The 23,646-nt window shown below is 36.8% G+C and overlaps 4 protein-coding genes across 12 annotated transcripts in view; 3 read left to right on the top strand and 1 right to left on the bottom strand.

The window, feature by feature from the left end:
* The window catches only part of LOC107274089 (cell growth regulator with RING finger domain protein 1), a 21,685-nt gene extending 7,827 nt beyond the window's left edge, over positions 1-13,858 (bottom strand). Inside the window, exons 1-3 of one of the 3 annotated variants that reach the window (XM_025091363.1) lie at positions 13,594-13,858; positions 12,061-12,192; positions 9,142-9,317 (exon numbers count right to left, since the gene is read on the bottom strand). In XM_025091363.1, the coding sequence (XP_024947131.1) occupies positions 9,142-9,317; positions 12,061-12,158 (274 nt within the window). In that variant the 5' untranslated portion in view covers positions 12,159-12,192; positions 13,594-13,858. Of the gene's footprint in view, positions 1-9,141; positions 9,318-12,060; positions 12,729-12,841; positions 12,978-13,593 lie in introns of those variants that run through there. The other 2 variants (XM_015752847.2, XM_015752848.2) reach the window with 2 other exon arrangements.
* LOC107274094 (acylphosphatase-1) lies at positions 13,132-15,874 on the top strand. Of its 4 annotated transcripts, none has more exons than XM_025091369.1 (6): positions 13,132-13,264; positions 13,784-13,969; positions 14,055-14,124; positions 14,199-14,215; positions 15,297-15,406; positions 15,681-15,874. In XM_025091369.1, exons 3-6 carry the CDS (start codon positions 14,073-14,075, stop codon positions 15,793-15,795), a joined length of 294 nt encoding a protein of 97 aa, XP_024947137.1. In that variant the 5' UTR covers positions 13,132-13,264; positions 13,784-13,969; positions 14,055-14,072; the 3' UTR covers positions 15,796-15,874. The 4 variants fall into 4 exon arrangements, with proteins under 4 accessions (XP_024947137.1, XP_015608346.1, XP_024947139.1 ...); XM_015752860.2 differs by having other exon boundaries at positions 13,174-13,284; XM_025091371.1 differs by having other exon boundaries at positions 13,175-13,264; positions 13,762-13,969.
* Positions 15,875-16,076: 202 nt separating this feature from the next.
* LOC107274093 lies at positions 16,077-21,425 on the top strand. Of its 3 annotated transcripts, none has more exons than XM_025091365.1 (4): positions 18,167-18,585; positions 19,121-19,276; positions 20,042-20,426; positions 20,551-21,425. In XM_025091365.1, the coding sequence occupies exons 1-3, from the start codon at positions 18,541-18,543 to the stop codon at positions 20,342-20,344; spliced, it is 504 nt and encodes a 167-aa protein (XP_024947133.1). In that variant the 5' UTR covers positions 18,167-18,540; the 3' UTR covers positions 20,345-20,426; positions 20,551-21,425. The 3 variants fall into 3 exon arrangements, with proteins under 3 accessions (XP_015608342.1, XP_024947133.1, XP_024947132.1); XM_025091364.1 differs by having other exon boundaries at positions 18,169-18,585; positions 20,527-21,425; XM_015752856.2 differs by lacking the exons at positions 18,167-18,585; positions 19,121-19,276 and adding an exon at positions 16,077-16,573 and having other exon boundaries at positions 20,527-21,425.
* Positions 21,426-21,573: 148 nt separating this feature from the next.
* On the top strand, positions 21,574-23,489 carry LOC107274092. 2 transcript variants are annotated; one of them, XM_025091367.1, is made up of 4 exons: positions 21,574-21,949; positions 22,017-22,287; positions 22,469-22,716; positions 22,787-23,489. In XM_025091367.1, the coding sequence occupies exons 2-4, from the start codon at positions 22,185-22,187 to the stop codon at positions 22,928-22,930; spliced, it is 495 nt and encodes a 164-aa protein (XP_024947135.1). In that variant the 5' UTR covers positions 21,574-21,949; positions 22,017-22,184; the 3' UTR covers positions 22,931-23,489. The 2 variants fall into 2 exon arrangements, with proteins under 2 accessions (XP_024947135.1, XP_024947136.1); XM_025091368.1 differs by having other exon boundaries at positions 22,017-22,283.
* The last annotated feature ends 157 nt before the right edge of the window (positions 23,490-23,646 follow it).

Below are 23,646 nucleotides of genomic sequence, written 5' to 3' on the forward strand. Positions count from 1 at the left end.
AAAAAAAAAAAAAAAAAAAAAAAAAAAAAATTACGTACTTCTCAAGAAGCAGCGCAACGAAGGACAACTTTTTGTATCGTACTGTACCCAGGGTATAATGGCGTACACGCGTATATCGAAGAAACGTCATTAATTTCTTAAGCAACTTTAACAATTTGTATTGTAACGTAACGGGGAGTTAAGAAAGAAAAATTTAATTAGCCAAAATTTTGCTACGCGACACTAAGATCTAAGGGTTAACGTTAGAATCTGACATTTTGGCATATTGCTTTTCTCTTTTCTTCGTGTCTCCTTATCCGGGGTTAATCATGTAATGTAACTCTTGGCCGATGGCAGCGCCACTTGCATAACGGTTAACAACGGAACGGATGTCTCGAACCTGTATTTCGTCACCATGGAAACAGATACAACTCGGTGACTCTTAATTCGTTACATCGAACGAAAGTCTTCGGGCACTTTCGTCGTCCTTTGTAAATACGACTGACAAGTTGTCGCCGGCTGACAATAAATTACGTAAATAATTTTCATTCAATAACCAATCGACAACCACGTCAGTTAAATGACGTTAAAGTGACATAAATTATCGTACAATTAAACGCATCCCTTACTATGCATTGTTTTCTCACGTAATCGTCGACAATGATTAAATTGTCGGTAATCATATACACTAATTGGTACCACCGACACGATAGCTATATAACTTTTTACAGTATCAATACCGAATCGTCAATATTCATTGAAGCTTAAACGAGACTTATTATCGTATTTCCGGATTGATAAATGAAAATAGAAAAAAATTGTTTTCCTCGCAGCACTTCGTTCGTCGAGTATCGTAAGTCGCGTAAGAAATTTTTTTCATACACGTGACGACAACCGCACCAACAATTTAGCCGTTCCAATATTTTATTTTCCGCTAAGACTAACCGGCGTCCATTTTAAAAAAAATTCCTTAGTCACCGTTGCTCCGTTGTTATGACCCAATTATTATTACCGTATAATATTACATATAACAGCCAGGGGCGTATGGAGCCAATTAGTTTGAAAGCTGTGGGCTACTTAAAAGGTTACTCAATTCGCATCTTGTAACATCCAAGGACACTAACGTGCCCTGCCAGTTTTGGCCGTTGAACCGGATTCGGCTTGCATTGCCACGGAAGGCGCTGGCGTCCGCGGTAGGAAAATACACTATTCGTGGCTCGAGCCAAAGGCGAAGCAAACAAATGACTTTTCCAACAGCGACTTAAGAAGGACGACATTCGTCATGATAAAATTCACGGGAATACGACATCGTAAAATGTATTCGTTCGATTTGTCCGTCAGCGTAAATCAAATACGTTCTAGGGGTATACCTTTCTAGGTTAACCAAGGTAAAACGCAGCTGCAGCCACTCGCCGAGACGTCTCGTTTCAGTGCATATGGCGTGCACCGATAATTCGCTCGTGGAATCGGCAAGTCGACCTTGACTGGCGTACGTCAAGGTAGTCACGTAGACATGGTGGTATTGTTACATATATATCGACGGAAGAATCTTATGTTCTCACTGACATTTATCATGGCCTACTTTGGTGGTACGTACTCTTTCAGAAAGTCGTTACAACTTTTGTCGTCCTATCCGACACCACCGACGGACCTGGCCACAACGTGGTAAAGTGCATTTACACGCTTCGAATCGACCGTAAGTCAGTATCGATATATCGCTTAGACCTTGACGCGTCGATACGATGTCGAAATCGATAATCCATGCAGACTTACAACAGACTCCTGCCGGCCTAACCTAACTCCTATCCCACCTATGCGATACCTTCGAGTATCTGTCGGACTTACGGAATTCGTAGATTGCAGACCCCACCGCCCTTCTTGCCCTTGGCACAGCTGCAAGTCATCCATGGCGAATCTTGTCACGAATTTCGTCATCGGTCTCCCTCGCTCTCCTTTACTTTATCCCTCTTTGTCTTTTCGACTTCTTTGCCACTCACTGAACCTTCGTATTTGTCTTTTCTCTGTTTTCGGTTCCTTTTGCTTTCTGACGTCACTGCCCCCCCCCCACCCCACCCCCCATTGGTACGCTACTGAAGTTCGATTAAATTTTCACCTAAAGCCGAATCAATCTCGTATCCCGCAACTATGTCGATACGCTATATGAAAATTACTGTATAAATAAATTTCTCGACGCGTGACGTTCCCGTTGGTTTGGATGAAATTTTTGTTAGGAACGAAAGAGACCGCAGCAAAGGAAATTTACTCGATCGTTTCAGGGACACCGCGCGAAGTTATACCGAGTCTTAACAATATCTACAGAGGACAAGTATAACGATCTTTAATTCGAAAACTTTTCATCCTCCAAAGACACTGTTTGTAATTTTTTTTTTTTTTAAATTATCCCTCAAAAATCTCAACGACCATCTTTCCGATAATCGTCGTTCGAACGCTTCGGAGAGCTATGAAAGTCACGTTATAAAGGAACGACGCCAATTTCACAATTCGCTTCACGCAGCAGACGCTCACCGTTGCGCGTATATATAAAAGTCGATAAGCAAAACAACCTTGGAGCAGTATTGTGAACGAACAAGAATATATATATGTATATATGAAAGTTATGAAAACGTTTTAATATTGATCAAAGAGAGTGTCTGGCTCATCTTTTTTCTTCTGACGGGACCATATAAACGAGTGATCTCATGGGCGGGAACAATGAAGCAGAAGGAAAATAATATATATATATATATATATATAGACGAAAACAATGGTATCCGTTCGACGGACAACTAAATAGCAAAGACTGAGTCTGACGTAGGTCGTGACTGGTGGATTGCTATAGATATTAAGATACGAAGGTGCGTAATACGTGATCCATGTATAAACGACAGAGTTATCACTGGTTTGCATCGATTGGAGCAAACAAATAAATATATATATATATGTATATTAAGGTACGTCCACAGAATTGAAGATCAATTTCTTTCCGCCTCTTTCTCCATCCTTTCCTATGACAAAACTGACGTCAAGGCGCCTACAGAACTGTCTAAAGTCACTTAACCCGCACGTGGTTAAGAACGATGGGTTCTCGGAAGAAATCAATTTATTTAATAATCGACATCCTGCCGATACAGCGAACGTTTAATGTGTCTATAAATCTTATCCGTCCCCTTAGCCGATTTAACGTGATAACGGTCAAGGAAAGATATATTTGAATTAAAAAAAAAATTTCCTTCTTCGCTATCATTAAATCCTATCGAGCGCGCCTGGCCATTCACTTTAATACAGCCGTTGCGTAATCCGAATTGAAGTAATTCGAAGTAACCAGTCGCGAAAAAAATTGCATGATTTTCGATTACGTGGCTCCTCCAATATTTTTCTCTCTCAGCTTATCCTTTCTCTGAACGGATCCCGTTAAGGCACCTGACTGACTCCCAGATACACGTCGGAGTATAACCCGACGGGAACGATATTTTGGTGGATAAAAAAAAATACGTGAAAAATTCGTAAACACCGATAACCGTTATCAATGCGAAAACTTTCAAGCTGAGATTATCTTGTCCAGGCGATCATGTAAATAAACAGAAATTCTTCGATCGACGCGCAACGTTCCAAGCGTTTTCGCTGGCCCTCTCGGAGATAAGATTAGGCAATAAAGATAAGATTGCAAGACGAGTGTTTTCGTTAAGAGAAAGAAAAAAATTTAAAGAAAAAAAGCATAAAAACAAATAAATAGCTCGTCAATTGATCGCGTGTTACGGTAGTCCCCCGTAGCGCTTCCTAGTAGCCCCCCATACTATGGCTGTCGTGAGCACGAGTTGTACAGTTAGGCCGAGTACACAGCAGAGCCCGACGTCGTCTGCGCATGCGCGCGTCTACGTCACAATTTTTGCATCGCGCAGATACAAAGGTAAACGTATGCGCGGGCCCCGGCGCACTAGGAAAACGCGTCTACACGTACGCAAGGAAAGAGTTAAAGGACGAGGAGTCGCGCAGAGAGTCATCTCTTGGCTCTACGATTTCTCGCGCTTACATAACCCATAAGACTACAGTCGCTGCCAATAGCCGTAGTTCGTCGTCGTCAATCTTCGCGACGAGCGCCAATGATTTACGTGCCGGACAGCAATTTCGTGGCTTCTCTTCGACTCTTCGGAGTTCCTTATGTAAACTGAAAGAATCTCCGGCAGACTCGATACGCGAAGAAGGAGAATGATTTTTGAGAATTAAAGCTTCCGTATATTTTTCTGGTCACGTACCACATACGTTACGTTGAGCATTAGGCAAAATTTTATGTATCTGCCGCGTGCCAAAAAAAAATCCACAAGAAAATGGCGATCGGTAATAATTTTTTTTTTTTCCAATGCACAGACTTACGTCGATTTTCATATTTTTTTTTTGTAACCCAATTATTTTCTAGTCTTGTCGCCGTCGATGCAAATTTTAAGGGTACGGCACACGCGTCATGGGAGTCGAGGTAGCAAAATATTTTTTTCCGCGAAAACAGTCCGAGCAAAAAATTTTCTCGAGCTAAGAGATTCCCCGAAAACTATGAGAATCACACCGAGATTCCGACAGCATTGTCTTAATGCTATTTGTCGTTTTACATTTTTTATGAAAAATCCAATATTCATATCAGCGCTGTCACTTAATATTGGACCGTAGACAGATTCGATTTTGAAAATACGACGTCTGCACGTCAAATCGCAATCCACGTGCTCGTAATGTTGACGCTATAGAAACCGAGAACGAAGCGTTCGTAAATATCTTCTTCGGTCTTCTTTTCACTTTTACCTTTCTTATTTTTTTTTTGGTCTTCTTACCTACAGAGAGAAACTTCCCGTATAACCTATAGCTATCGCTTAGCACGTGTGATTTAAGGACGCCGTGTGACGTAACGAATCGACTCCGAGGAGTGTCGAGCTGAGAAGCAGCGTTCGTTTGCTCCTCGATATTCCTATGTTAAAGAGTTTAACGTGAGGACCAAAAAAAAAAAACGGTACTGCACGGAAATTATAATTTTTTTTTTTAATTCTATTCAAATTACGAAACGCAAGTGTTAACTCGACAGATATAACGCGAAGATGCTGTAACCGCGCGTAATGAAAGAATAAATTATTGAACGAAGTAGAGGTGAGGTCAGAGTGAGTTAAAAAAAGCCTACATTAGCATACCCTGCCAATTAATCATTACTCGCGCACGTAACGTTGGTCGAAACAAATTCGTAAAACTGATTCTTATGCGATTTTAAAATATTTCAATTAAATTTCCGCCCCAACGAAAGTATCTGTAATGTCAATTTCAACTCTAACACTTATTATGCAACTTGGGTCACTCGTGGAGACGCATACGTCAGAATCGGTAAGTGAACGTTACGTTCACGGTGCGCGTCATTATTATTATTATAAAAGAGGGGGGGGAAAAAAACGTGCAATAGATAAATTTAAAAGGACACAAATTGCTATTCGAATTAAATTTTTAATTATCAGTCGATATTTCAATATCGATCGAAAATTCGTCAAATCTAAAGTCCGACAATACGTCAATGCTTTAATAGATACGCATAAAATGTTTATTGTAAAGAATAATTATTGAACCTAGAATGCCATAGAGAGCCGTGACGTCATAGACTTCAAGTACACCAAAAAATTTCTGTTTCCCCGAACTCACGAGAATCACGTGAATTTCAGGTAAAACTTGATTCATACGACTTTTTCCCCCCCCCCCCATCTCTCCGATATAACGCACAACTTTCCTTTTTAGCCCGTAAGCCAAGGAAAAAAAAAAACCCCACGCGCAATCTATTCACGAGAAAAATATATATTCGAGGCAAAATCTTCCTCGCAAAGAGGAACGTGCACAGTCGCATGTACATAAAATACATTGCAAGCTCGAGAATTACCTTGGTAACGTCTCTCACAGCGAGCACACGAGTAGCGACGAAATAATTCAATTGCAAAGAAATTACGTTGAAAATTTTAAAAATTTCAATTTCAGCCATAAACCCTAATATAACGTGTTTCCCAATGAGATCGTGTACGAAGGTTCCTGAAGCAAGGCAATGAAATATTCGTATGACGTAATCGCGATTAAAGAAAAAAAAAAAGAAATCGACGTAAAAAATATGAAAAAAAAAAAAAACCCTAACCAAAACAATCCGACAAATCCGATTCGACCAGTCAAGAATTTTCAGCGTACAAGAAACGGACTTTCCGGTTGAGGGAAACAAACATTCTGACGCAAACGTCGCGATTTCGGCAGACCGAGGAATTTGGGACGCGATTATATCGTGACTCCTGAGCTCCTCTTATTTTAACGATCCGAAGAGTTAGAAGGGTACCTTGCGAAAGAAATGCTCGCGAAACGCAGAGAAAGTGTGTTCACGGGATATATACCGAGTGGGCCAAGCCTACCAGGACGAGCGACAGAGCGCCGGGGGGCTCGCTGGATTACGCGGAGACGGAGCGGCGACTCCGTCCTCGTCGCCGTACACCGAGAAGAAGGGAAAAGGCGTCCCTTGTTAATTAACCTTCCCGAGAGTCAATGCGACGAGCGAGCATCGTCGAATTATCGTTCCCAGTACAAATGGCCCAATTGCTTATTGATAAACGCTTATTGATAATCCCGCCTATAAATAATACATCGGTTCGGAGGCACGAGACTTTCGACATATGAGCTATGATAATATTCAATTAGCATGTAACGACCGACACGCGAGTGCATTTGAGTCATCGAGCGTTCACGTTTCAAAGAAATAAGATTATTGCACAATGACTAAAGAGCGCTTGTAATTATTTAACAGTCTTATATGGGGAAAAACAAAACATTTCTTCCGCCACCAATCGCCCACTGCAAGAAGCATCTTGGGTCCAGGATCAATAATTAAGCAGAGATACAAATAAAAAGTTTATTCATCTCCATTTAACACTACCTTATAACGATTGATACTCACGTAGCATCGTACTATTCGGCAAAACTTATAATCACTGTTCGATTTCTCGGTACCCACTTAGATTACCGTTATCACTGCGCTTCCAAACACGTACGGTCGAATCACGTCATTAAATACATGTCGGTCGTAACGTGTGAACGCCGTAAGATGGTTTCTGAAGATAAGCGTACCTGGTGCTGATAAGGCACGTTTTTTTCAGTCATTAATAATTTCAAAGTATTGATAGCCAATTTTTGGAACTCGATATACCGATTATACGAATTTCGCGAAAAAAAATTGAGGTTACGCGAAATCCAAAAATTTTGAAATCCTTACAGGCCCGAATATGATAATTTTCGTGCCCGGAGATAAGAGGTGAGAAATTTGGAAAAAAAACAACTACGTGGCTCAAATATTCGAAATTCGCGTACAGTTCGGCTACGTATGACACATCGGACTCGCTTATCAGCTCGCGTTTGTAACCTGACGCATATAGCGCGAACGAAAAACTTATTAAAAAAAAAAAAAAAAAAAAACATCGGTAATATCGTTGGTTTTGAATCGTCCGACTGAGCGCGTAACTATAATATTATAGGCAGGCGTAAGAGAGACCACGTGTAACCGAGAATGGGATTAAGTAATTTTATTCCCTCGTAGTTAAAATGAATGCGCAAACTCAATTACGACGGCATGAGTCACGGGCTGGACGAGTATGTAAAGGCGAGCGAGAGAGAAGCCACGAGGACAAGAGAAAAGTCGTCCAGTAGAATTTGACGCCTCTCCTTAAGCCCGATACGCATCACCTTTATGCGCATACGTAACGAGCGACCGGCATAATAACTGCCGAATGACTTGTAACAGCGATACAGCCGTAACTTGTGTAACGCCGATTACGAAAAGGGAGACGCTCGCGTAATACCCGCGTAACGATAATGGACCAGAGGGAGAAAGAAAAAATCCGACTTATTGATAAAACGATATCAAGCGATTGATCGTCAAACTTTGGATTTTCATTTAAACTTTCTTTTTCCTTTGGCCCACGATTAGACGTTCCGCGAAAAACAGCTGACACTTTATATCGCATGCTGAATGTATACGCAATTCAAATCGCCCGCCTTGCGTATCGGCTATCGCGGGAGGACTGAGAGATATGAGTTAGCGAAATAACGATAACGTCTAAACAAAATTCGACACTTGTCAAAACAGAAGACTTGAGACTGTAGTATGGGCCAATTACAAGAGGGGCCAGTGCCAGACGGTTAGCCCACGTGGGATTGGCCCCTGTAGAAGCCGGATGGAATTAAAAGTCGAAGGTACTCAGTTTTCATATATTTATCATTTTGGCATAGTCCAGTAACGCGTGTCTGTATTACTTTGAGATCTGCCAAATGGGTTGGTAAGTGGAACGTGTATGACGCCTTGACTAATTGGTATGCCTGCTGCGATTGCAGCTGAGATTACGCAACGCATTGTCACCTTGACCGGCAACCGGCCAGGTCAACAGTACAGTGGGTATTACAATTTGACATTACAGGTTAATTTCACGAGTGCCCTTGTATGCTCGACCGTCTATGCCGCTGAGGGAATTACCGAAATACGAAGAATGATCCGGTTACGTCAATAGATTTTCGTGTAATTTTTCCGCCCTCCAAATTTTATAACGCATCGGGTCTTGACGCTAGACGGCATACGACCTCTCCCAAAATTCCATTGGACGGACGTAAAACGAATTCATGGCCAGTCGACGAAATGATTATCAAGAAGCATCAAGGATGCCGAAATGTCAGCTACTTTCGAGATGGTTATTTTTATATAGCGTTAAAAAATATGTCCTTAAAATTTAACACCACTCGACACTAATTCATCGTTAATTATTCTACGTGACGTACGTACATGCTTTAACGAGAATCAACAATATCAATATATCGTATCATCTTCCAAGATCCAATAACCTACCTGGAATTGCGTTTTTCACGGATTAGAGGTATTTCGAGGAACCACGTGTTATCAGCACAATAGAGCAAATAGCTGAAAGCCGAGGCATATCCTTTGCGCAATCTCATAGCCTTCCTTTCGAATCGCCGATTAACCTGTGTGACTCGCGTTTACGAATTTTCAAAGACTGCCGTAGTGAATTGACTTAACTTTGTAATTTGAAGAAAAAAAAAAAAAAAATTTGTTTTCCCTATATAAAATTGAACGGTAACAATACTTTGAAAACAAAGAAAAAAACTTACCCGCGTAGGTGCTCTTGAAGCTCTCGTGAAGTTTGAAAGTGAACGGTATGTGAACCTTCATCATCTTCATTTGGGGAATTCGAGGGGAATGCGTCATGACACCGCCATTTCCGCCGAACATCAGATCATCGCCATGCAACCGAAGTACCATCATGTTCCTGCACCAACGAAAAGTACTTTTACAGCAATTACTGAGCTCGTATCGATAACATTAATGGATTCCGTTGTAAAGTGTCAAGTGACATTTGGCTTTGACGTAGCCAGTTGCAACTTGATTTTACGCAACATGTCAGCATCGATACAATTTTTTGAAACTTCAATTGCGTATACATCTAAAAACGAATTTTAAGTCGAATGTAAAAAGAGAAAAAGTATTTGAAAAAAAAAAAATATATATATATATATATATATATATATATATATATATAACCTGAGCACGGAGTAAATTAAAGGATATATGGCGCACGTGCGATTTTTATAAACACCGATATTCGTATACAGGGTGTCCCACTTTAACTGTTACGCGGATATATCTCGAAAACAAGTTTTAAAGAAAAATGAGAAAAAGATTAATGAAATTATCGTGTGTCCTAGGTACAGTTTCAGGTTATTGTTCGATTTCTTTTTTGATAATTAAACTAATTAAGGCAAGATCGGTCGGTGACCCAGCCGATTCCGGTAAAATAAACACGTAAAGTAGTTACTTCAATTATCGTTACGCATCTCTCTCGGTATTAAGTGTTCAAAGCACCCGCCGTATTCTCTGCACACGTTAATCTATAATTAGCGATTTAGTTTGTTTTTGATGATTTCTCAATTTTAAAACTCATTATTGAATAAAAATAATATTGAATAATTATTGAATAAAAATAATCAATTTGAAATATACTCTTCTGAGAAACAGCATCCAACTACCAGACTGAATTTGATGGATAGAACTAGGAAAGGCTGTCGTGCGGTGACGCAACAAATACTTAGGAAAGACTACGGAGCCCCGGAGGAAAAATTCAATCGGACCGTCTGTTAGCATCCTCGAAGTTCCATAACTTTTGTTTGAAAAATTTTTCTCAAAAACTTGTCTTCGAAATATTGCGATGTAAAAGTTTAAGTAGGACACCCTGTATATATATATAAATATATATCCGAAATATATATATTATATATATATATATATATATATTTTCGGTTATATAACTGCTTCTTTGTCAAAGCAGTTAAACAAGAAAAAACACTAAGCATGTCAGCCATACAGATTTTCAATCACAGCAATGTGGAATACGAGAGCGTAAATTACTATCGCCAAGATGTTCGATATTTTGATTAAACTCCAAACAATTTAATTTACTTCACTTATAAATGAAGAAACTTGAAATGGCATTATTCCAGAAACTACCTGTCACATTTTTTTTAAGCCATAATCATCACAATTGTCTTCGCACGTTTTTACTTTTATCCCAACGAAAGATAAATATTCCGATGCCATCATCCATATTCAAGAGAAAAATCTACTGAGATACTCTACTGTTTAAAAAAAATCAAGTGTGGTCTTACGTATTAGTCATCCTAGCAAAAAACATGTTGGGATATATTCATTGACTTAAGAGTTCCGTTTTGTACAATAATTCAGCAAAACAGGCTCATATCAGACTCATTTTTTGGTCGGATAAAAAACACGACAGGCGCGGGATCATAATTTATAATTTTGAATAATGTTTCGATCGTGCCAAGAGGAAGTGCTAATAACAATAAATTACTGTCATGTATGTTTCAATACCGCACGTGTTAAGTGATACAAGAAACAAAATACGTCAAACGTCAGTTTAAGTCAAATTTGAAAAATATCTATATAAAATTTTGTTTTTACAAATCCATCTCCAGCAGCATTTGTGCTCATAATTCGAGTGAGAAAGTTTTACAATTTCTGAAGGTGTTAAAATTTTTATCAAAATTTTAGTCAACACTATATGCAGTGATTAATAACTACACGCGTGTAATAAGAAACAGTCCATCATACTCAACGAAGAAGAATGCTAACAATGAAATGACGTAAACAGTGCGCAGCGCATAGCTATTTGTGCAAATAATGTTATACATATCAGTGAGGTCTGTTTATCGTCATCAACCGTTCTTTGCACGTGACTGAAAAATATCTTTTCTAAAATTCGTCTCAATAGCATATGAAATGTCTTTCTCTGCCTCTGCCTTTTCTTTGACTGAAAAATGTCTTTGTTAAAATTCGTCTCAATAGCATATGAAATTTCTTTCACTGCCTCTGTCTTTTCTTTGACTGAAAAATATCTTTGCTAAAATTCGTCTAAATAGCATATGAAACTTCTTTCTCTGCTAATGGCTGCGCTGATAAGTTCGTGAAAATCGCAAACACTGGAACTAGAACGTAATGCCTTAGGAAGGTTAGAGTAGTTATTTTTAGATTATTTTAAAAAGGGACCAATGAGTGTGAGCCGGTACGTTGATGAGATGCGCAAAAAGAACTTGACAAAAAGCTATGGAATACATTTGCATGTTATCAGACTTTCGATACGGCTGATTCAGAGATATTTATCGATTTCATTGTTCAGCTTTATCTAAAATTCAAAGGAGTATCTTTGTCGTGAATTCGTTGAATTTATTTAACTCTACAAATATAGAACGATTAAAAAAAAAGCGAACGTAGTTTCTTGAAAGGTGGAAAACAAGATAATAAACCGCATATCAATAACAGAGAAGGACACGAGTCTCTGAACAGTTTATAGTTTAGTTTGTCAAATAAACAATTTTAAGAATTCCAATATTATTGGTGAATATTGACTAGACTTTCGGCTACGGCAGATTAGCCAATATTGCAGTGATAAGTAAATTCTGAAACGGTTAATTGTATCTTGAAAATGTCAAAAATATAGTTAAGCGTCTCATACATACCTCATGATAAATAAGACAACTCCGCAGAAACATATCAACACTGCAAGAACAGAGAAAATGTTCGACAACTCAGCCACGGATACTAGCATCGCTGTCATCTTTCCTCACTGCGTGAAATCTGCACTAACCCCACTTTAAGGTGGAAAACACAAAGTTTTTAATCGGTGATAAAGGGCGATACACAAATACGACACAGCGCCTCGGACAAATCCTCGGTTTCCCCAAAGAAGCATTAATATAACGTAAACACTCCGTATGGATCAATGTCCTTAAAGATTATATTAAAGAATATCCTTGATTGTATACACAACACACACCGCACAGAATCTGCTTTAGTATCACTTTAGGATTCCCTTAATTCGATTTCCTTGCAAATATAAAACTAACAGATTCCGTCTTGTCAGACAAATTTTCAGGGACGTATCTGCGTGTAAGGGTGCACTTCACAGTCGCGTGGTAACCGTGTTTATGCAACAGGCAACTCAATGTATACCAGTCCTCGATAAAGTTTTTCTTCCTCACAGCTTAAGTATGGAACGATATGGAATCGGCGATGAAACTGGTAGCATTCAGAAAAATCCTGATGAAAGTTTCGTAAATTTTTTGCAAACGTATGTTTCGGTAGTCCTACCACTTTTCTTCTTTGACACTTTTTAAACTTCTCGAAAGTAGGTGTCCCTCGTGGATTCGTAACGTAGATGCGTCAATCGATCCACATTGTGAAAAATAGAGATAAAGAGAGAATCGAATAATGAGAGCAAAGCCCAAGTACAGTCCTGACCTTTTTTCTACTGCCTACGTATCGTTGTCGATTCGTCTTTCACTGTTCAGTATATAAACCGCACCACTGTGTACCCGCCGTGACTTTCCATCGCGTGCTACGTGCGCCTTGAGACTGTCCCATGCGTGAACCACACGATCGACTTATACGAGGAAAGAGAAGGATGGATTGATAGATTGAAGATAGGAGAAGTAGAGGTAGAGAGGTAGAAGGAGATACAACTCCTACCTATGCATCTCTGTGCCTTCGGGTTACCTCTCCTCTGCGCGCTAATAATGCGTAGAGGATGGTGGGGAAAGCGACAGAGACAGAGTTAAGACTACAAAGAGATTAAGAGAGAGAAAGAGAGAGAGAGAGAGAGAGCAGTAGAATAGATGGCGTGAGACCGACAAGCAGCGTTGGGACAGCGAGACAGAATATTAGGTACACCTAATTTAATGTCTGTGAGTAGAACGTGTTAGACCGCACCATATTACCACAATTAGCATCAATTTAGTCTCCGTGATTCATCATGAAACGAAATTGGGACGTCGTGAAGGTCCATTCTCTTCTGCGTTCCGAATTAATTTCATTGGCGAGAATATCGAGAAGGTTCTTTTAACGTACAGGGTTTCGTATAACTGTTTTCATTCAAGGTTGGCAGCCATGTTGCACTGTACCCGGAAACTTCACTGGTATAAATGATCTAACTTTATTTATTCGTAAATCACTGTATTTATTTAACGTGCAATTTATTTGGTCATTGGCATTACCATGTGTTTCTGCTCCCGAACCTTTCGTGCATCCAGGGAATCGATGTTTCTGAGAAGTTCGATTCGCCACGTAATAACACAACGAAATATTGTAACACGTTACATAGTACGATAAGGGGTTTATGTTCTTCTAGATTTTGTAATCGTAACTTTCTTTTCTTTATGCAGTATGCATCATTTCAAATTTCAGGAGTTAACTTGACACTTTCCCGGTGGACAGAATAATGCTGACAGACACGATTGGCTTGAACAGCTGATGAAACGACGCGACACTAGTGACATCTAGGTGAACGACTCGCTGGAAACAAATAATTCACAAACACACCGCACGGTTTTCGAACGAACAACACATATTACTTATCAGTATAATTTAAAGGTATTCATTGATGATTAATCAGGAGATTGTTAAACTCGTCACTTTCAGCGTCATTGCATTTCTTTACATATCTTGGAAATTGCAGATATACGAAAAGAGGATAATGTCCAACAAAATAATCAGCGTGAACTTTGAGGTTTACGGACGAGTCCAAGGTAAATTATCTATCTAAATTATCACTTGATTACTACTCCGATAAGAAACTGAATCATTATTTTAATTTTTACAGGAGTTTTCTTTAGAAAGGTGAGTAAAACTGGTACGCTCAATCGTCCACGTTCTAACTGTAAATGGGTTAACTGTACATCGTAAATCTGTAAGCGTAAAATTGTACCGACACATACATGGTGTCTGAATAGTTTCATACAGAAAGGAATATGGAGTTTATTTTTGTGATCAGAGAACTGTATACGAGTGTCTGCATGCAACAAAAAATTGCGTACAGTTCTTGTAGACAATGATTTAACTCTATCGTAGACTGGAACACTAATTTTTGACGACTAAGTTTCGCTGTACAGTTGGTCGTATGCTCGAAGCGTTGCTTGTAGAATTATTCATCGACGACATATAATTCGTGATGTACAGTCATGCGTCCACGTAAAGTTCTTGGGTGTCTTGGTTGGCCCATATACCGGATATGTTCCAAAATTCGCATACAGTTCTACGAGTATGGCTATGTCTCACATGCCTGCGGATAAACAGAGACATAATGATATCCGTCATACCCGCAATGAATTTTGAAACGTGTCCATAGCTGCCGTGTGTAGGATTCAAATTCATTCAAGCATAATATCTTGTAATGGCTCGATAGCTGTTCTATTAAATAATTTTGGAGAACTACAGTTATACATGCAATCCATGATATCATTGAAGTCTTGTTTATACGATAAATGTTTTTCATGTTTCTTTAGCTTCCTTATACGACCGTTAAGTTTCGCATTATTCACTTGAAATGCGATTTGCAGATTTATCTATTATTAGGGCCTCGAACCCCATTTCCCATGGAACTTGTACCCAGTTTAGTTTAATCCAATGAAGCAACCAAGTAAATCAGAAAGTCGCTTGCAACGTGTATGAAATGAAGCATAGAGTTAGAGCTTTAATGAGTGATCGCCAGATGGTGCTGGCGTGTTCTTATCGATTGATGTCATGATAGTAGATTTCTACAAGACTTATGGACAGAGAACGTAATTTCTGTATAATAAAAAATAATGTCGTACCTTAGAAACCTGCTGAAATTTGATCAGAGTATATCTAAAAAGTATAATTGCATAATAGACATAAAATATTTCTTCATCATACATATTTTATGTTTTATCTTATACAGTATACGAAAAAGCGATGTGAAGAGTTGGGCCTGAAGGGATGGTGCATGAACACTGAAATTGGAACCGTCGTCGGCCACATTGAAGGAGAAAAATCGAAAATCGAAGAAATGTACGTTTACCGATTGTAGATATCTTTGAGACATTTTGAATATCTGTTAACTGATACAATAGCCGTGTAGAGTAACGTTTAAAAGATCGTCTGATTATATACATTTATTTCAACAGATATATTTATTTGTAATCGCAGAAAAGAATCGTCTTTAATATAAAATCTAAGCTTCACACGTCATCCTATATACATTTAACAATATAATAATACTAATTTTCAAAACACCATACCTTTCAACAATATATCTAAAGCTGTTTCTTTTTTTTCATTTTAGGAAACATTGGCTCCAATATAAAGGTAGTCCACAATCATTGATTGATAAAGTCGTATTTCGCGACGAGCAAGAACTGTCGCAGCCAACATTTTCGGATTTCAAAATCCGCCGATAAATAAGTTAAATTGTACAATTAGTATTTATTTTTGTATCTTTATCACAATAAAGACAGTTTACAGTCATCCTCAAATTAATCTAATAAATTGTTATATTAAGAAAACAAAAAAGTACGTAAGTCAATGTAATGGTTAACCATAAAAAAGTGCAAGTCCATTTGTCACAGGTTCGTATTCATTAAATCAAGTGTGGATGTTGGCAGTTAACGTGTACATGTCACTACCACCACTACCAGTTCCCAGCAAGTTTGATCACTTCGCCTCACTGTTGGCTGAGCGTTCGCTCAGTGCTGTTCACTATTATTCACTGCTGTTCAACGCTAAAGTGCATTCCGTTAAATGTTCCAAGGACAAACGTAAGAATCTTCCTGAATGATTTATACCGATCGAAACTAGAGAGCTTTAAATAAAGGATCAAAATATTACTGTGAACGAAGCTGGTATACAGTGACATACTGCATTAAATAACAGTGCGAGACGGTCATAAATTTCTTCAGTGTCTCATTGCGAAATAAACAAATCAAAATGACAATTGGTGAAAGCGAACGACAGTGTGGATATGTAGTTAATCTTTGACAATACAAAATTGAGGAATAAAAAAATAAATATATTAAAAAATAAGGATATGCGTGTTAAACGTTGTAACAGTACTGAATAAACTTCTGTTTACATTTCAATTGACACCTGTCAATTTAAACACAGAATCTCGCTGTAAGAATGCCATCGGGCATCAAATACTTCAAAGGCTTTTTCAAGCATACTTGGCATCTGCAACAGGTGAGCCACATGGTATTTATATAATGATTAGATTTCCAAGGTCTACAAGCACAAGCAATATGTTTAATTTTTCATTGGATATGAAAACTTTTACTGATACTCAAAATACAATAATTAGTAAATCCTTAATTTTTATTACTGAAAGTGATATACATATGCAAAAATTGGAAAGTCGATTGCATGATAAATCAAGACAAAAACTTTTTTTAACGTTTAGTGCAAATCTATTGGAATTCTTCGCTTTTTACGTAACAGTGCTCATGAAGGTATATATATACGTTAATGATAAACGCGTTTTGAAATGCATATCCATGACGGCTGCTCGTCATGGAATAACAGTGATAATAAAATAATAATTTTGTCTTGAATTAATAACTGTACGATCTACTATTAACGCAAGAATTGTCGGTATTGTAGATAATTTTTATTTTTATCTAGCAGGGAACAGAACCAATGCTACGTATAGATACGTTTCATGTGAGTTGACACGTTGTTGAATTTTTGTAAAATGGAAGAAAAAAATATAAAATTTACTTTCGACGTTGGCTATTCATTTTTGAACGTACTAAAAATTAATACTTCAACTTTCTATCTTTCCTTTCGTTAAATATCCAACTGATACGTGACCATGTGATACATCCGGCAGTTCAATATTATAAATTATACATGATCAATGTATGCAGTGGGTCTTTCGTATAGAGAGAGAGAGCCCATATGCAAATAAAATAAATATGATAATAAAACAAGATGATAATATTGAAAGTTCGCACAGGGTAGTTTGATCATTTTTATTTTTCATAGCAATCGATAAAATAAATGCATATCGTTCAATGTAATACAGAGAATTGTCAACTTCTCTGTGAATCGATTTAAAGTGATTTTAATTGAAATCGAGTATCTCTTTAACATATTGTATATTGTATTCTTGAAGAAAGTTTCTTAAGGCTTTGTCGCCCATTTAACATCGTCAACTCGGTCTAGAGTCTCGAAACTTGTCAGACTATGACATTTAACCAATGATGACAGGACGCATTCCTAGCAGTGTACTTATCATCACAAATAAGTTTCACCCAATTACGTAAGGTAAAATGCCACCTAAACGACGTGATGCCAGCTGTTGAAAGTGGCCTGGCAACATGATAAAAAAAAAAAGAGAAATTGTTTGAACGTCTAACGATAATTACATCTGTGCAAAACTTTCGCCAAAATTTTTTTCTCTAGAGAGGGTAACTTCTAGCTACGTTAATTTTTTAAATTTTCTGATTAGATAAATCGAAGTAAAATTTTGACTAGTTTTGAAAAAAATTTTAATTATAAAGATATTCATTTATTCGAATCGCTATGGCGTGCCATTTATGTGTATAGAGGGTGCAACATGAAATGACGGTAGTGATAGGTACTTGTGAAAAATTGTTAAAAATGGGTGTATTTTATAAAGAGACAATTTGCAAAAGTAAGGTTAATTTTGATTTTCAAAAAAGGAACTTCACGAGTCTAGCGACTTGATGGTAATGCAGAAATTAAAGCGATAGCCAGGAGTCAAGCTTTTATGAACGAGATCAAAGGTCAGATTCGATAATGTTTGATAATGCGCCCTCTCGTGCTTGACTAGTCAGTCTTCTATTAAACACTGGATAGTTCACTTCTCGTTGCGTATCATGCGTTAGACGTATCTCGACGTCAAGATTCTCCCGTGAGAGACTTTCTCTCCTTTTCCCGTTTCTTCAAGCAACCCCTCTCTATCTTTTTCTTTAAAAATTCTATTATACAAGTTCGTACGCCTATATAGGTATACTCGCGAACGTATTTATAAATACGTAAATTTACATTTGAAGTACAAAATAAAATAAATATATGTACACGTGTATAGTAAAGCGAGTTTTGTGCTTTGAAAAAAAAAAGGATAAAAAGAATAAGATCTGCGAGGTTAATGAAGATAGAGATTAATTAATTAAATCGGAATCACAATGCATCGTGATACTAATAATCAACATGGGTGCAAGCTTAATAAAGTAAGTTGCTATATCAAAGAATAAAAATTTGGCAAATGAGTGATAACTTCATTGAATTATTTTTCAATTACAATAATTACGCTTATAAAAGGCAGAATGATTTTCGATAGAAATAATATTTAGCGATAGCGTATTTTAATTATTGACATTGAATAATTCTCAAGCTGGTATCATGTATAAGGAAATATTCATTAGAAAATTTTCAATGGTCAAGGTTATATTCACATAAGATTACAATAGTAAAAAACAGTCAACATTTATGTTATCGGAATTGTCTCATTTATGCCAACTAGATAATAAATAAGGAAATATGAATTACGAAAAAAATGTAAGCAGATCTAAAAAGGGTTATCTAGTTTCTGACGTGGGTAATTTCTTTTGATGCATCTTGTGTTCAAGAGAAAATGTGAAAATATTATTTCCCAGTCGATCGAACTATGTTCAAAGGAATTTTTTTTATTACTTTTCAAAAATTCTTTAATTTTTTTTTCACAATTATCTTACAGTGTTAATTAATTAATATGGTCAATAACAGATGGTGTCCAATACAATAGTTGCACCGTCCTGCAATTACTTATGGGATCATCTGTGTCTTGATCAAGTCGCTGGCATGATGGGCTCAATATACGAGGGTGGTCCTGAACCGGAACAAGATTATTTTCCAAAGAAAAATCGAATTCCATCGTTACACGTAATCCTCATCCTTCTCCTTAGATCAATCTTTGATTACAATTTATGCATTATGTTTAATCATACGACAATTTCCATATAATGAAAGAAATACAATTTTTATCTCTCTCTCCTGAGAACGATAAGAACCAACTGACAGTGAAAATGCACTAGATTTCGAAGAAACTTTATGTTTCTTTTGAACACTAACAATCGTTCCTAATGCTGTATCTAACGTGTCTTCTAAGTTATTCAAAACAATCGTGACGACACTCAAGTCGAGACACCACATAGCATATCGGCTGACAATGGATTTTTGTAGCTCGAAACCAGACACGATAGTTGCTCGATTAAAGTAACACGTGCGACCAGAAACTAATACAGTATGAATCGAATAAGAATAGAAACAATATCACAATCTCTGGAAAAAATTACCTTATATCCATTAACCGCACATTAATTAAATGAGAACTAGGCAATTGGCATAGTTAAAAGAAGCATTTAGATATTCGTTGAAATATAAAAATAGTCGTGGATCTTACATTTGTATAGTGTATTTAGGTAAAACGTATGTATAAAAATTTTTAAAAAGTTTACTGCATATCGCTTGCTTTAACAAACTCGATTAATGTAGAAATGATAAAATTTATAAGTGATTCTGTTCAGGAAGTTACGTTATAAATTTTTTAATTAACGTAGAATTCACTTTAGGTTTTTCTACGATTAATGATTAAACTAATATATCAATCCGTATATTAAGTATTTATACTATGTGTTCCATTTGCAGATGGATAACCCAACGTTCGAGAATGTCAACAAAGCCGAAGGCCGTTGTACGGCCGGGACTGAACTGTCGGAGGTGAAAGTCGGCGTGTCTACAGCGACGTCGACGGCAGCTACATCCACGCCTGTATTGTCACGAAGTATACCTTGTGGGAATGGCGGCTGCAAGGCCACCAGGAGTCACGGAGAAGCACGACCAGAAAGTCCCTGGCATTTACTAAAAACGATCTTCCTCGTCTCTGTAATTGTCGCTTTGGTTATATGGGTGATTGTCTATACGTTACTGGCCCAGTACCGGATCTTGTAACAGAAGTGCCCTGCATAATACTTTAAGGAGAATGGGAGAACAAGACATTCTAGAAGAAAAAAAATCAAAAACGCTAATAGAAGTAAGTGAAAACATTCGTATGGCTCTTTGATCGAAAATGGCTATGCGTATATAAACAATTGTTTAACGTTGAACATCTGTGTAAATTGTATGTATTTCAGACACATTTTCTACTTCGTTCACAGCTACCTACGACGATACTGAAATGATATCTACGTCAACGATCATTCCACCGAGCTAATTTTGCTCGCACATTGTATTCTCTACGGAAAAGAAAGAGGGATTTGCGAAAACAATAGCGTATTAATTTTTAATTAATTTTAACCTGAGGTATATTGTATATTTTTTTTTTCTGTGAACTGTTATGCGTACTAAATTGTTGATTAGTGAAAGAAACTATACGGTACATCTTTTATATTTGATTGTACGTCTAGCATAGGTTTGACTTTTCTTTATTTATAATTAAAATTGTAATTGAAAGTATAGAATGCACGATCGATTTATTTTAGGATATTTTTCTTACTGTAACGAACTCGAGGTATAATTATATATTTTGTACAATACACTTATTCTATTTATAATTTAATAGTGGTAACAGTGATATCACTGCGTGATACATGTCTATACAGCTTTATTAAAATCAGAAAAAAAAGTACTTGTAACAGTTGCACAAAGCAATGCAAATTGTATACGTATTATCCATTACTAAAAAGTGACGCTGAAGTTGGTTAAGAAAGACTGACAATCGTTCGATCGAAATTTTTTTATCAACACCCTCGTTCTCGACGAACAGTCAAAGTCATAAGTTTTCACACGTGTCAAGAGATTTTCAGAGTTTTAGAAACTTGTACTTATAAGACATATTTTTTGTACGATATCTTCAAATTATGGATATGTGGTTTGTTATTGAATAAAGGTAATATACAAAAATTTCTTATAACCAGAAGAAGACGAAACGTATACAGTATTCATGATTAGTCTGTATTTCCAACTGTTACAACAAGGTTATATTGGCAGAATATTATATACATTATCCAATAAAGCTAAAACGACAAAGTAATACAAACGAATGAATAATTGTTTGTGTCATATCTGAATGACGTTTTGTTTTGAACACGTGTCTTCTACCCCTTCCTGAAAGTTAGATATAAAATTAATGTAAGACCACTTGACTATTCTTCTGAATCTAAGTAAATTATTAAATTTTTATTTACAGGTGAAAACTGGAAAATGTTTAATATCAGATTGCATCGAGAAGAGACAAAATTAATTTCAATTGAGATTGAGTAGGATTCCTGTTAACCCTAAAGATCATGCCAGGTAGCAGTTATCACTTGACATCCTATTTCACAGAATTTCATCAAATATTGAATGAACGTCCAGCGTCTTGAAAAATAGACTAACTTGGAAACATTTTGACAATTTTTCATTTATTTCTCGCTCTCTTCGTTCTTCCCTCACTTTCGTTCACTGGAAGACCCAGAAGTTGGTAGTCTGATAAACTTGAATATCTTTGGTCAACAAGGGCCTAGTTATTGATAACAACGTCTCCCAGACATCAGAAGCAAATTGCTGTCTATTGAGGTAAGAAACTATTTTTATTTAAGTGCCTATTTTAATAAAATGCCTATGTACATATCTTATGCAATAGATTAAAGTTTTATAACCATGAGGAATCGAATACAAAGTCATTAGAGGCAAGGTCGACGATACTCGAATTACTTAATGAAAGTAGCTGGAAAAGTCAGCTGATCAATTTTCGAAGACCAAAGCACAGAAATTTGAAGACAGACAATTTCTATAGGTTTCAATAAGGAGAATGAATGGATGGGACTCTGGAGAAGGATCTATGTCAAATTCCGTTAGGGATTTAGAAATGGATATCTTACAACATTTACAATGTTGGCAGCCCCCCTTTGTGTGTATGATGAAAAATAGTTCCCTAAACGTTAGAAATCCAATAGCAGACATTTTTTTTATTTTTTCAACAAATTCTAACTTGGCCATCTGCGTTGCACTTTCGTTTCACCTTTGCACGTAGCGACGATTGATTTTGACTTAAAAATTCGGTTAAAAAGTTCTTAATAAAAATATTATTTACAGGGACCAGCCTGGAAAACAGCGCCGGGACAAAAGTTATCGATGTGGCGAGAACATTAGGAAAGTCAGCCGTTTCCGTTAACAAGCAACGAGAAACTACAGAAAATCCTGAACCTTCTACGTCATCAGATTCAAGAGTGTTACTCAAATTACAAGACGTTTCCGATTCCGATATTATTAACAACAAAGACATTCTAATGCAGAAATTTTCCAGCCTGGAGAAATTGGCCAACGACGAAGATGACAATTTGGTAATTAATTTTTTTTTTTCATATCACAAAGCGCTATTTTTGCCGTAATAAATTTTCAATTTTTTTTTAGTCATCCGCGCCGGAAGAAACCCAAAACGAAAGACCCAGACGAATACTCGTGGGCTGGGATTCGTTTCGAACTAAAACCATGATACTTCTTTTGATTCTTTTCCTACTGTGGGCAGCCATTTATTTTCCTCTTATCAGCACGTGATTGTCAATTTGTTTTCTGATTACGATTGAAAAGTACTTTCGCAGTGCTTTGACAAGATCGTGAATAAGCATTGACATAAATCATTTTGAGATCCTACAATTGACAAGATTACTAACTAAAATTATTAACGACTCTAAGAGCATTGTTTTTCAATGCTTATCGATTATCGCTATAAGTTACATTTAATTATACATTATTTACAACGTCATTCTTTACTATAGTTCGCAAAGCTCTCGAGTCCAACATATGAGACATGAGTTTCGTTATTCAGTCAACAATATAAATAGTAATGAATAATAAATAATAATATCAATAAACAAAAAAAAATGATTCAAAATATCATTGATCGACGTCGGAAGGCGTTGGTTTATTTTATTAATTTTTAACAAAATTTCTATGATATATTCATGTCCAAATAAACAAGCTATTGAAACGTTGCATATGAATATTCATAAGTAAATAAAACTCCGCCATAAATTAAAAGTGCAATACGTTTGTTTATGTTAAAATAAATAGTGAAGTATCAAACAACATAATGAAAGTCAATTAACACATCTAATATATAATAATATATATGTATATACATATATCAACGAAATTTTTATGAAAAATATATATTATTTTTATAACGCAATATGAATTTTCCATGTATTATCAATTGTTTCGAATATTCTGATTTGATTGTATTCATGGACTGCGATAAGTTTGACCATTGC

This window comes from Cephus cinctus, unplaced genomic scaffold (assembly GCF_000341935.2).
Source record: "Cephus cinctus unplaced genomic scaffold, Ccin1 Ccin1_scaffold2234, whole genome shotgun sequence".
NCBI lineage: Eukaryota > Metazoa > Arthropoda > Insecta > Hymenoptera > Cephidae > Cephus > Cephus cinctus.